This window comes from Meleagris gallopavo, chromosome 2 (assembly GCF_000146605.3).
Source record: "Meleagris gallopavo isolate NT-WF06-2002-E0010 breed Aviagen turkey brand Nicholas breeding stock chromosome 2, Turkey_5.1, whole genome shotgun sequence".
Lineage (NCBI taxonomy): Eukaryota > Metazoa > Chordata > Aves > Galliformes > Phasianidae > Meleagris > Meleagris gallopavo.
In genome coordinates this window covers 29,213,299-29,224,383 of record NC_015012.2, presented here as the reverse complement: position 1 = coordinate 29,224,383, position 11,085 = coordinate 29,213,299, and the positions used below count along the sequence as shown (strand labels likewise).

Here is an 11,085-nt window from a genome sequence, read left to right as displayed (position 1 = left end):
TTTTACATAGATAATCAAAAGGGAAAGTGAGTATTGAAAGGGAAGTGCATCAGAGATCAGTTTTATCTTCTCAGTTGCATTTTGGGAAAAATTTGAAGGCATTTACCCACAGTGACCAGCTCTGTGAGTTGTTGAGATCAACATCTGAGGGGTGTAAAATACCACCGGAGTGGATACATCAAATTTAATTGCCACACTTATCAGTTAAGTGCCAAATGGCACAGCTGGGGCAATGCCTATTGGATTGTGCTCTCCATTTCTGCTCAGCACACCATCTCTCTGATTGTAGCTTGCATTGATGCATTACATAAGCAAGTTTAGGATCGTAAGTTACGAAGTCACTCGTTTTTCTTGTTTCCACAACTCTTATAATTGCGTGGTCTTATGAATTGGGTAGATTATGGGATGGTTAGGCAGTCAGTTGTCTGCAACTATAGTAATGTCTGGAAAGTTGTCCCTTCACGATGAGTTTTTGGCTCATGTCTGCTACATAGGTGAGTCTTAGTTGTAGCACAAATGCATACAGTTTACTTTTGAATGTAGCAAAAGTTATCACTGATATACAAAATAGGTTTTAAAAGGGACCACTCAAATTTATGGAGAGATGGATAAGACTTCTTTTCAGAAAAGAAAGATTTCAAGTTGAGAAGAGCGTGGTGAGTGTAGAACTAAGGAATAGGATTTGCTTCTGTTTGTGTATCTTAGGTAGTACTTATGTCTTAGATAATGCTTAGGTAATATTTGTATCAAGCCTCTGTCTCATCAATAGATTTTCTTTCTTGCTTAAGGTATTGTATTTGTAATAACTTTAAACAATATGCATTCTCATTAAAGGGTCATGGTAATGAAAGAAAAACAGTAGCTGCTTTAAAACAGAATTGTGAAGCACACAAGCAGTGAGTCTTACACTTAGTTTAACCAAATGCTAACATTAGCATGTAGATTGTTACACCTGTGAAATATCAGGATGTTCTTGAACCCTTTCAGTTTGCTAAAGCACAGTCTGTCAGTATGTTAGCATGTTTGGCACATGATCCTGCAAACCCAGTTGCAGGGTTTCATCAAGTGACTCCCTATGGGCATCTGCTTCACAGCCGACATATACTGCTACCATGGCAATTTTAGCTTTGGTTTTTGTACCCAAGTAATGTATCCTGCAAATACAGTTGCATCCACTTTTAGTGTCTATAAACTCAGATGTTCCTGTACACTGCTCACCTAAGTTCTGCTTTTTGAAGACCTTTTCTTTTGTATAATTGCATCGATGTTTGGCAGAAATGGAAGAAAAATTGGATAGTTGAATATAATAAGTATAGTTCTGTACCTATAGCATGTACCTTTGGATTAATGTTGTCCCTTGCTTTACTGTTTCAACTCAAAGTGTTTCTTTTTCTGTTTCTCTTTTCTTTGACTTCAGAAAATTGGCTGATACTTTTGTTTGTAAGGGTCTAGTAGCATGGTATATTTGCTGTAACAAGGAAAAACATTTTCTGATATGTAATTAGGAAAAACATTTTCTGGTATGTAATTAGGAAAAATTACTTTCTGGACACAAACAGTTATACAAAAAAAGGTGCTTTGGTTTGTATTTTTAACCGATGAAAGTTTTGTTGGGGAAAATGGTAAGTCTTGTGCTTCGTTTAGAGAGTCAAATACCCAGGATAATCAGTACTAATTCATTTGGCAGAGGACCTTCACAGTGCCAATTCATGACAGCATTTTTAATTCTCCATTATCCATTTTTATTCTAATATTTCTCCTATTTTTCTTCCTATAATCAAAAGGAAATTATGAACTTCTCTTTGATCTAACATCTTAACATGGCTTTGTGGGAAGAAAAGTATAAACTATTGTAGCTAAATCAAATGAAGTAGGAAAGGAGTGTTAATGACTTATTGAATGTATCACTGCAGGGAAGCATTTTTGAACTGGTGCTTTATCTAGAGAGCTTATAACAATATGGAGCTGACACTTATCTGGAAGCACAAAGATTTCTTTTTCCCCTGATGTTTTTATTTGTTTGTCCTCTGCTATAGCCTGTTTTCTCCCTTGGGGAACCAATCACAATGCTGAAAAATTAATCTCACAATAAGTATTTGATAGGCTCTGCAGGATTATGTCTTTGGAAAGGCAGCTGTGGTGTCTTTGACCTCTTACTGTCCTCTATTGAGAGTGGTTTTGACTTTGCCCCAACCCACATGATTTCATGACATGAGCTTATGAAGGAGCTGATGTACAATTTAGATCATACTAAGTATTCATCGCATGTTTAACTTTGATAGTGACCAAAAGCAAACATTGTCATTCTTATTCACCTTCTAGACAGCAGAATGGTACTGCAGCTTTCCTTCATGCTGTGAAATTCTTTGTTCAAGAAGAGAGTTTCACAAGTACTGCGATGTTTCAGAAAAGCAGAGTAGAAACCATTTGTTTTCTATTTCTCTCATTTACTCCTCAAAGCCTTTGTTAAGAAGATCTTATGCTTTAATTTCTCACATCTGTTGTGCTAATCACTGTCAAATGGTTTTTGGTAATCTTTCCTGATAGATTGCCCCAGCAGAAGGATTGGTGTCTATACTAAAGAAGAGAGATGACAGGGATGGAAAAACAATTGCCCAAGTCCAGCAAAGGCAAACAAAGAGAAGAGTCCGGTTCCAAGAAATGGAAGACACTTTTGATCAAGGTATTCTAATACTGTTAACTCACAGCATGTGCTCTCAAGGTGCGAACAGTGTTGAACTTTTGGTTCTCAAGAGCTAAGCGAACGTTCACATTGCACCTTGCTTTTTTTTAAGTTGAAATGAGAAAAGGTTATCTAGTTTCAGTGGTCTCTAATAGCTGAGGCACTCTTGTGCTCTTGTATCATTTCAGGCTCAGAGATTTGGTATTTTTCTTTCATTTCTTCTTTTTTTTTTTGAGAGTTCTAGATTGCAAAAGCCTTCAATACTTTACTGTTTTGCCCTAGGATCATTTTAACTAAAGCCCAAGCCTGTTTTGCAGTGCTGGAGTAGTTTCATAATACTTCAGTACAGTCTGCTAGAGAAACTGAGCAGCATTTTAACACTCCATGACATGTCTCACACACCAAAAGGAAAATCCATTTGCTACCTTCTCATATTTTTTTTCTTGAAAATATTTAGAAAAAAATTATATTTAAAAATACAACTTCAGTAGCTTCCTTTTTTAATATTATTTTTGTTTCTGCATGGATTTAGTGATTCAGAAGGGAAGCTGATTTTCATTATTATCATTTTAAATCAAATTAAAAAAAAAAAAAGCTTCAGTTTTTCCCTCCGTTTCCCCTTCTGATGGGTGAAAGAGAAATTTTCTTAGAGCCTCTTCAATCTGACAGAAAATGCAGGTGTTGTTCATGCAAACAGCCTGTCAAGGAAAAGTAGTGAGGGTGCAGCAACACAGCTGCAGCATCCTCATCTCAATAAAGAGTCTTGCAAAGAGTTACTACAGATAACAGTGATGTAAACTAACCCCTCACAGTGGGCTTCTGTGAAGGTTTTGTCTTCACTCCTACAGTCAAAACGTGAGAATAAATACAATCAGTTCATCTGGCCAGTCAGTGGCTGTACAAGTGAAGGAAGAACGTTTACATCTGTTTTATTTTCAAAGCTTTCATTTCATTTCAGGTATTTCCATGAAGGAAGGCTTTGGTTGTACAATGTTCTCTCATTCAAATCTGTTATACTTCGGTGTGGATTGACTCTACAAGTAATACAAGCAACGACAGGGACACAGGTTGCAGAAAAGGCACTACATAATTACTTAGGTTTCTAAAACAAATCTCAGGTTTTCTCATACTGTCGCATTTTGAAGAGTTAATCACACAGCACCCTCCATCCCCTTGGAAGAAAGAGTGGGGGGAAGGAAGAAGGAAAAAAAAAAACAATAGAGATTTATTAAAAGGAAGGTGAATTAATAGAGAATATTTAAGAGTAATTAATGAAAACGAACCAAAAACGAAACCGGAGGAGTGACTGAGTCAGTCTGAGTCTTTATCGGCATGCTCTTCATGGCTTGCCTCCCAGAAAAGATCAGAGCTCTTCCCCCATCACCCAGAATCAAAAATCACATGGAAGCTCCTGGGAAATGCAGAACATCCCAGCGTATCTTCCCCTTGGAGAGTCAGAATTCACGTGAGGCTGCTAGAGAAACCAGGAAACAGCTCTGCAGTGCAGTGTGCCTCTGCACCCAAATAGTCTGTCGCATGATGTCATGATACAGAATACTGATAAAACTATGGCACATACACGTTTGTGTTGCTTTGTCTGGTCTCTTATTCACCTTTTCTTCTCTTCTGCTCACAGATGAAGTAGCTGGTGGCTCCTGTATTTTGCTGATCCTGCTGTGCATAGCAACCGTTTTCCTTAGCATCGGAGGAACTGCATTGTACTGCACCTTTGGTGACATGGAATCCCCTGTGTGTAAAGACTTTGCAGCCAACATGGATTTCTATTATACCCAGATACTGCAGCGTGTGGAAGAACTTAAGCACTGGATTGCCTTCTCGTAGCTGAAATAGACTGAGACAACACACTGAGCTCACCACTGGTTGCTGGAGAGGCTATTAAAAAAACCTGTGATTTCAAGTTCTTTGTAACACTTGCCAACTGCAGGTGATGTGCATTTGATGATGTACTTACACTGTTACTTAGAAATTGAGAAAAATTCCCTTTTAGCAATCAGGTGGCAAACTGTTCACATCTTAAGCCGTAGCAGTGTGGTATGGGAGAATAACAAGTCATTCACTACACCCATTTAAGATTAGACAAGCAGCTTTTCAACAGCTTGAGCAACTGAAGAAGAAAGAAGAAAATTAACTGTCTTCTATATGCTCTCCCATTGCCACACATTGTGTAAGCAATCTCTGAAAGCTTAGTTAAAGAACAGCTCTGATTTAAAGCTGTTTGTGCAAAGGTGTTGCCTCCAACTATCATGCAATAAGTCTGTGTTTTATGAAAACATTATTTTTCTTCTAAGTCTTACTATTTTTCTCCATTTTAATTCTCCCAGTGAGCCATGTAATAATTTGCGTGGAGTGAGAAGAGTGCAGCAGCATTCACGGAGCCCCCATTCAGTGATAACAGGCCGACCTGCACCTTACAGCATATGGGGAACATCATGTGTGGGATAAATCTGCTGGCAGATTTCACATTGTTTCCTGGAACTTTACTCCCAGTGTTGTGCGGGCTGTTTTAGAAGGAGGAGGATAAAAAGAAATCATTGGTCTCACTAAATGCAGAAAAAGGAGCAAGATGTTCAGTAAATTATTCACGTTAATAGCAGTGTGGCTTTGGCCAATTTTAAAGCACCTGGTTGTAGGTGTCAGGCTGGCTGGGATTCCTGTCCAGCTATGTCACTGGCTTACAATAATCACTTTGTGCCTCGGTTTCTCCTCCATAAATGGGGAATAATGATCCTTGCCTTTGTCTGTGAATACTTACTGCAATTAGGGCTCATGTCTGATTCCCTACACCCCGGAGGAGCACACAGGATCATTGGACTTAACGTACAGTGGAACTGATCCAACAGAAGGTGCTCAGAGGCTTGCCGCAGATCCGCAGCCTCTCGGTAGTCCAGGGCACTTCTTCCAGCAGATAAAGCACATTTGTATCTATTTGCCCTCCAGTTCTGAGACTTGTAAAATCTGCTCTCTTTTTCTACCAGCTCTACAAACACATTTAAATCAGTAAAAAGAGTCATTTTAAATGGCTGTTTCTATCACCTGGTGCTCAGCCCTTCCTGCGTGGTGTATGAGAGAGACACTGACGTGATGGTGAAGGTCAGAACTGGCGACGTAGGCCCTCGGTCCGCGCTGTGGTCTGAACACAGCAGATGTCCTGGCACAGAGCCTGTTGGCCTGGCCCTGCTGCAGGCCTTGTGTGAGACAAGTCCTTCATGCCTCAGGAAACAGCAGTTTGCAGGGGGTCCGCTTCACTCCTCTCCATGGTTTCCAGCTTACTAACGTACAATGCAGCACCTTAAAGTCGAGCTTATTTTGTAAACTACCACAAAGTGAAATCCTCGAGGCATCGCTCAGAGTTATAACATTAAACGATCGTGCTTTCTGGCATTTGCAAGCCAATTGTCCCTCTACTAGCGAGCTTGATTGTTCCTAATGCTCTGTTATGCTTTACGGAATTTTAAAGCAGAAGTTAAAACCATACATTTTCTGAAACAAACTGCACATATGATTTCTTTTTCAGTTCTCACTGCCGAGGCTTAGTTGATACTTTAGGAAGCCTCGTGTGGCAGCTCCTTATTAAACAGTAAATTTAAAATGCCTCAATTAATGACAACGTTTGTTTTCAGAATGTAAGCTTAAGAACAGTAGTTTGGTGTATTTTCTGCTGGTTGCCTCAGAGCATTGTAAGGCTGGACTGATCTAGAGGAGAAGGGGAGAGATGCTTTTGTATTTTAAAGAGTTACTGGCTGGTTCAGTTTATTATTTTAAGTCCTGGTCTATGTATTTATTTAGTTTTTATTTTGAAGAAAATCTTAATTTTTTTCTTTTTTGGTAATTTGCTCACAGAGTAATTAAAAAGCATGCATTCACTTAAAATATATATTTATAGTGATTGTGTAGTTAGAATATATTTTGCATTTCTGTAACTTCGCGTTGAGTGTTTCAGGATATTAAGTTTATTTCTAAAAGACAACTGTTGATTTCAGCTTAAAAATCTGTTTAAGTTTTTGTGCACTTCCTCACCAAAAAGTCAAAAGGTATATATAGAACTATTTATTCAAAAGTATATCAGATATGAAGATCAAAGATCTTCTACTTCTAGGTTCGTTTAATTAGAACTATTTAAAAATAATTATTTTATTTAAAACGATAAAGCTATTTAAAGTCAAAGCAATTTTTGATAAGCAGTTCAGAGAAAATCTGTGGTCTGAATCTTGGTATGGCAACTTTGTGTTGTGTTCCCAGTGCAGAGTCTTGCTAATATCAGCAGAACTGACAATGAGAAGATCATGGAAAGGTAGGGCACTTCTTCACCTGCACACACCGGAGGAAGAATGAGCAGCCAGGTGTTCCGTGTAGCCCAGCTGCCTTGTATTTGCACTGCAGTGTGAGCACCTCTGCAGCCTCCAGGCCTGTGCCCAGGTGCCACTGCTGCAGGATCTGTCAGGATCTGGGGGAGCAGATGGGGCACACACACACGGGCTGCCAGGCTCCTCTTCTGAGCTGTTGCAACCAGGTGCTCGAGTCTGGATCTGATTTCAATTGGCGTTCCTTTGTGAGAAGATGATGGCACTAATTCTTGCTTTGCCTGACAATTGTCAGTATGGTTTGCATGGTCTGCACTACATTATCAGACTTGTGGTGATCAACCATAAAAAATGTGCTTTGTTTGAAATCCAGAGAGCGTGCAGGTTGGCCAGGTGTTGGCTGTTCTGTGTATTCTGTTCCCTTTTGATTGCTGGTGGCATTGCTTCCACCTGGGTAGCCCCAGGGGTCAGAACCTTGGTCAGGGAAATCTAAGCTAAAAAGGGATTTGGACAGTTATCTTCATCTGAGGAGCTTGTGGTCAAGTAATGCTGAGCAACAGCTAAGACTGTTATAAGTAGGAAGAAAAGAGTAGAAGCTTTTTCCTTCCCTTTTGTGCATTGTAAAGCCATTTGCATTCAAGGATAGGTAGTTGTTCTGCTTGGCAGTAGGAGAAACAGACCACTGTAAAAGCATTTGTAGTCAGTAGGACAATTCAGGGAACGGTTCAGTACATGATATTAGTTAAAACTCATTTCTAGAAAGATGATTGGATGTCAGGTTGATTACTTGCCTTCAAAGGTAAAAGCTGTGGCGACTTACCACCCGCCGCACTCCATCAGAAACCCCATCTTCCAGTTTATCCTCTCAGTGTAATGATTTTAGAGAGATTCTTGCAAGGGATCAAAACCAACAAGGTTCTCAATGTGCATTCAATGCACAGAGCCAAAAAGAGTTTTCTGATGGCATAATTAGCACCCTCACCCCAAGCAGTGTGAAGTACACCAGGAAGAGCGCTGTGCTGTAGCATAGCTGTGCTGTACCACAGTCTGGTTCCCAGCAGTGTAGGTGAGGAAGCATTTTCCACAGCCCAGACATGACAGCAGAGATTTGCAATCTAGACACGGCTCATGTTTTAAAATGTTTTTCTACTATTTTGCTTTCATACTTGGAAAATGCATAGTGCTGGTGGCACACTGTGGGAAGTAGTCTGACCAAAGGGGAAACTCTTGTTTAAGGATTTCTTTGGGTAAAGGGCAAGCTTAAAATATCAAATGAGTGGAGTAGGTCAGAAGTCCGAATTCTTGTGTGATTGCACTTGATAACCAAAGGGGATGCTACCCTCCCAGGAAAATATGTTTGCCTATTTTGTACCATAATGTAAAGCCAAGACCATCTGAAAGGACTAATAACTATTTGTAACAAATCTAGCTTCTTTAGCAAAAGGAGTAAATAATTGTGTTTGAAACCATCACCCAAGCTTGTAATTTAAATACTGTAGCAAAAAATAAAATAAAAAGTGTCCCAAAGAAAATATATGAACCTTTCTGGGTACTGTGATTTCTAAATGTATGAAAAGACTGAGAAGGTCTGTGAAATTAAGTAAATGAGCAGCATCTCCAAAGAGAATTTCATGATATAACCAAAACCAGGAGAACAGATGAGGATAAAATGCATGAGGATTGGTTTGGATTTTAGCATGATGTAAGTTTCTTGAGTTGGTTGGTTGGCTCACTTTTCTTTTACTGGCTAACTGAAAACTCAGCCTCCACACAGAGCACTGTTTGTCCAGGACAGTGTGTTTAAATACTGAAATGTTGCCTTACTGCAGTGCTCTAAAAGATGTTGGATGGTAGGTTTGAAAAATGCTGGTCACAACCCAGTTTCTCTTTGAGTTCAAGTAAACTAAACTGACTCCAACCCGACCCAAGCCAGCCACCTCCTGTTTGCAGCATGCAGCACTGCCTTTAGCAGCATCCCCATTCCTCAACACCACCAAATGAGGCCACCCGGAATCTTAGACTGGCTGAAAATGTAGTGAAATCCTAAGAGGAAATGAGTCATTTTTATTCATGTTGGTTTTATTTTGCATTTTCAAATTGTTCTTCAGTGCCAGAAAGAGGGACAATTATAATGTGAAAAGGGAAGAGAGATTTTTGTAGAAATTCATCGGATCTTGTGAGGTAACATCTCATGTAGCTACCAGGGAAGCTTAAAGTATAAACTTCATTTAGCTTAAAGTAATGTTTTAATGTTTGTTTTTTAAAGTTAAAAAAAAAGGCTGAGATGTTACAGAACTGATGTTAGTGAATTTCAGCCAGAGGTCTGATTCTGCCTTTGGGTTCATCCTGAACTTGTTTTTAATGGAAAAGAGCTATAATCGAAACATAAATGTAAAACAAGAAGAATAAGAGACTGTACTGAAGCACCCAAAGTTTCAAAGGCATGTCTACTACCTCACCCGTGGAAGCAACACAGTGTTTCCTACAGGGCACCACTGAGCTGCTCAGTACATATTCTGCACCGGGAATCAAGCCACAGGAGTCCTCTGGGGATGTGGGAGCAGCAAGGAGACTTTCACATTGCTTTTCTAAGGTAGCTCAATTCAGTGCACTGTAGAAAGAATGCACTGAAAAGAAGAGAGCAAAAGGTTTGAATCACTAAGGATCCAAGCAGCAAACTTCAGTTAGATAGAATGTCAGCATCTACCATCATAGAAGTTAGCAGAATGTTTACAGTAGGTAGGAAGTAAGAGATGATTAGAAAGGAGAGAATTGTTTTTTTAAAAAAACATACACTGAGAATTCCTAATGATTAATCAAAGTTCTGAGGTTTTAAATAGAAGTTAATGATTAAGGGGAAACAACTTCTCAAGGTTGTACAAAGGTAATGGCAGTATTTTATAGGCAAATGGCAGCAGAAAGAGTATAATAAAGACATTTAATGTAAAAAGATTTTAAAAAGAAATTGGTAAAGGGTGAGAAATATATATATATATATATATATATATATATATATATATATATATATAATTATGCATATCATTAATGGGGAGGCTATAAGAAAGAAGGGGACAGACCCTTAGCAGGACCTGTTGTGATAGGACAAAGGGAAATAGTTTCAGATTAAAGGAAGGGAGGTTTAGATTGGTCATAAGGAAGAAGATTTTTACAATAAGGGAGGTGAGGCACTGGCACAGGTTGCCCAGGGAGGTAGTGGGTGCCTCATCCTAGAAGACATTCAAGTTGAGGCTGGATGGGGCTCTGAGCAATCTGATATAGCAGTAGGTGACCCTGTTCATTGCAGGGAAGTTGGACTAGATGGCTGCTAAGGGTCCCTTCCAGCTCAGATGAGTCTATGATTCTATGTTTGGGGTTTTTTTCCAACCAGATTTTATAGAAGAAAAAAAAAAAGAAAGAAAAAGGCCACAACAGTTCAATGAAGTCACAGGAAAGAGGGAGAGTAATCATTAAAATATAACTGAATTCTTTGCAGGAGTCTCTAGGAGTATTTCAGTAGTCTGCACAAGGTCATACAGCAGACAGACAAAACAGGCCTAGAGCTTGTAAATCCTGCTGCTGATCTCTTGCCTGCTAGGACAACATGGGTTAGGGAAGATTTATGAGTACCCTGTCATTCACATTGTCTTTGACTTCACACTTTGAGGACTTTGTTTAAAGATCTTTTTAATATTCTTATGAATTTTCCAGTGATTATAAGGAATTAAATTAATTCAAGAGATGAATTTCTTTCTAGTATGCAGCAGTAAGTCCAAAAGCCACTTCAGTGTATTTTTAGTACCTGATACCACCATACCCATGGTAGCTGGTTGCTATTTACATGTACCGAAACAAATTGTATCAACAGGCCACATGGGAATACAATGTAATTGGAGCTTCTGTAGGCAGAAGAAGAGGCTGAAGCTGCCTGTGGTGGCTGTGTGCTTTGCTGTCCGGCCCTTACTGCTCACGCTCTGTTGAGTAGCAGTAAAGCAACAAGGCTCGGCAGAGCAGGCACGGTTGAGAAATCTGTTAAAAAAATCAAGCCACAGTCTCACAGCTCCATTGGGCTTCATACAATAC

General features: G+C 39.4%; 1 protein-coding gene and 1 long non-coding RNA gene across 6 annotated transcripts in view; one reads left to right on the top strand and one right to left on the bottom strand.

Moving 5' to 3' along the window:
- Positions 1-5,429, top strand: part of CNST (consortin, connexin sorting protein) — a 45,210-nt gene extending 39,781 nt beyond the window's left edge. For 2 of the 3 annotated variants that reach the window (XM_003203990.3, XM_019612761.2), the window contains 2 exons: positions 2,548-2,683; positions 4,320-5,429. In XM_003203990.3, coding sequence (XP_003204038.1) covers positions 2,548-2,683; positions 4,320-4,525 — 342 coding nt within the window. In that variant the 3' untranslated portion in view covers positions 4,526-5,429. The remainder of the gene's footprint in view (positions 1-2,547; positions 2,684-4,319) is intronic. The other variant, XR_002111866.1, reaches the window with a different exon arrangement.
- The window catches only part of LOC109365953, a 30,853-nt gene that overhangs the window by 1,387 nt on the left and 18,381 nt on the right, over positions 1-11,085 (bottom strand). For 2 of the 3 annotated variants that reach the window (XR_002111873.2, XR_002111867.2), the window contains exon 6: positions 8,418-9,632. The exons of the other annotated variant lie outside the window; for it this stretch is intronic. This is a non-coding gene — a long non-coding RNA (uncharacterized LOC109365953). Of the gene's footprint in view, positions 1-8,417; positions 9,633-11,085 lie in introns of those variants that run through there. 3 annotated transcript variants of the gene reach the window in all.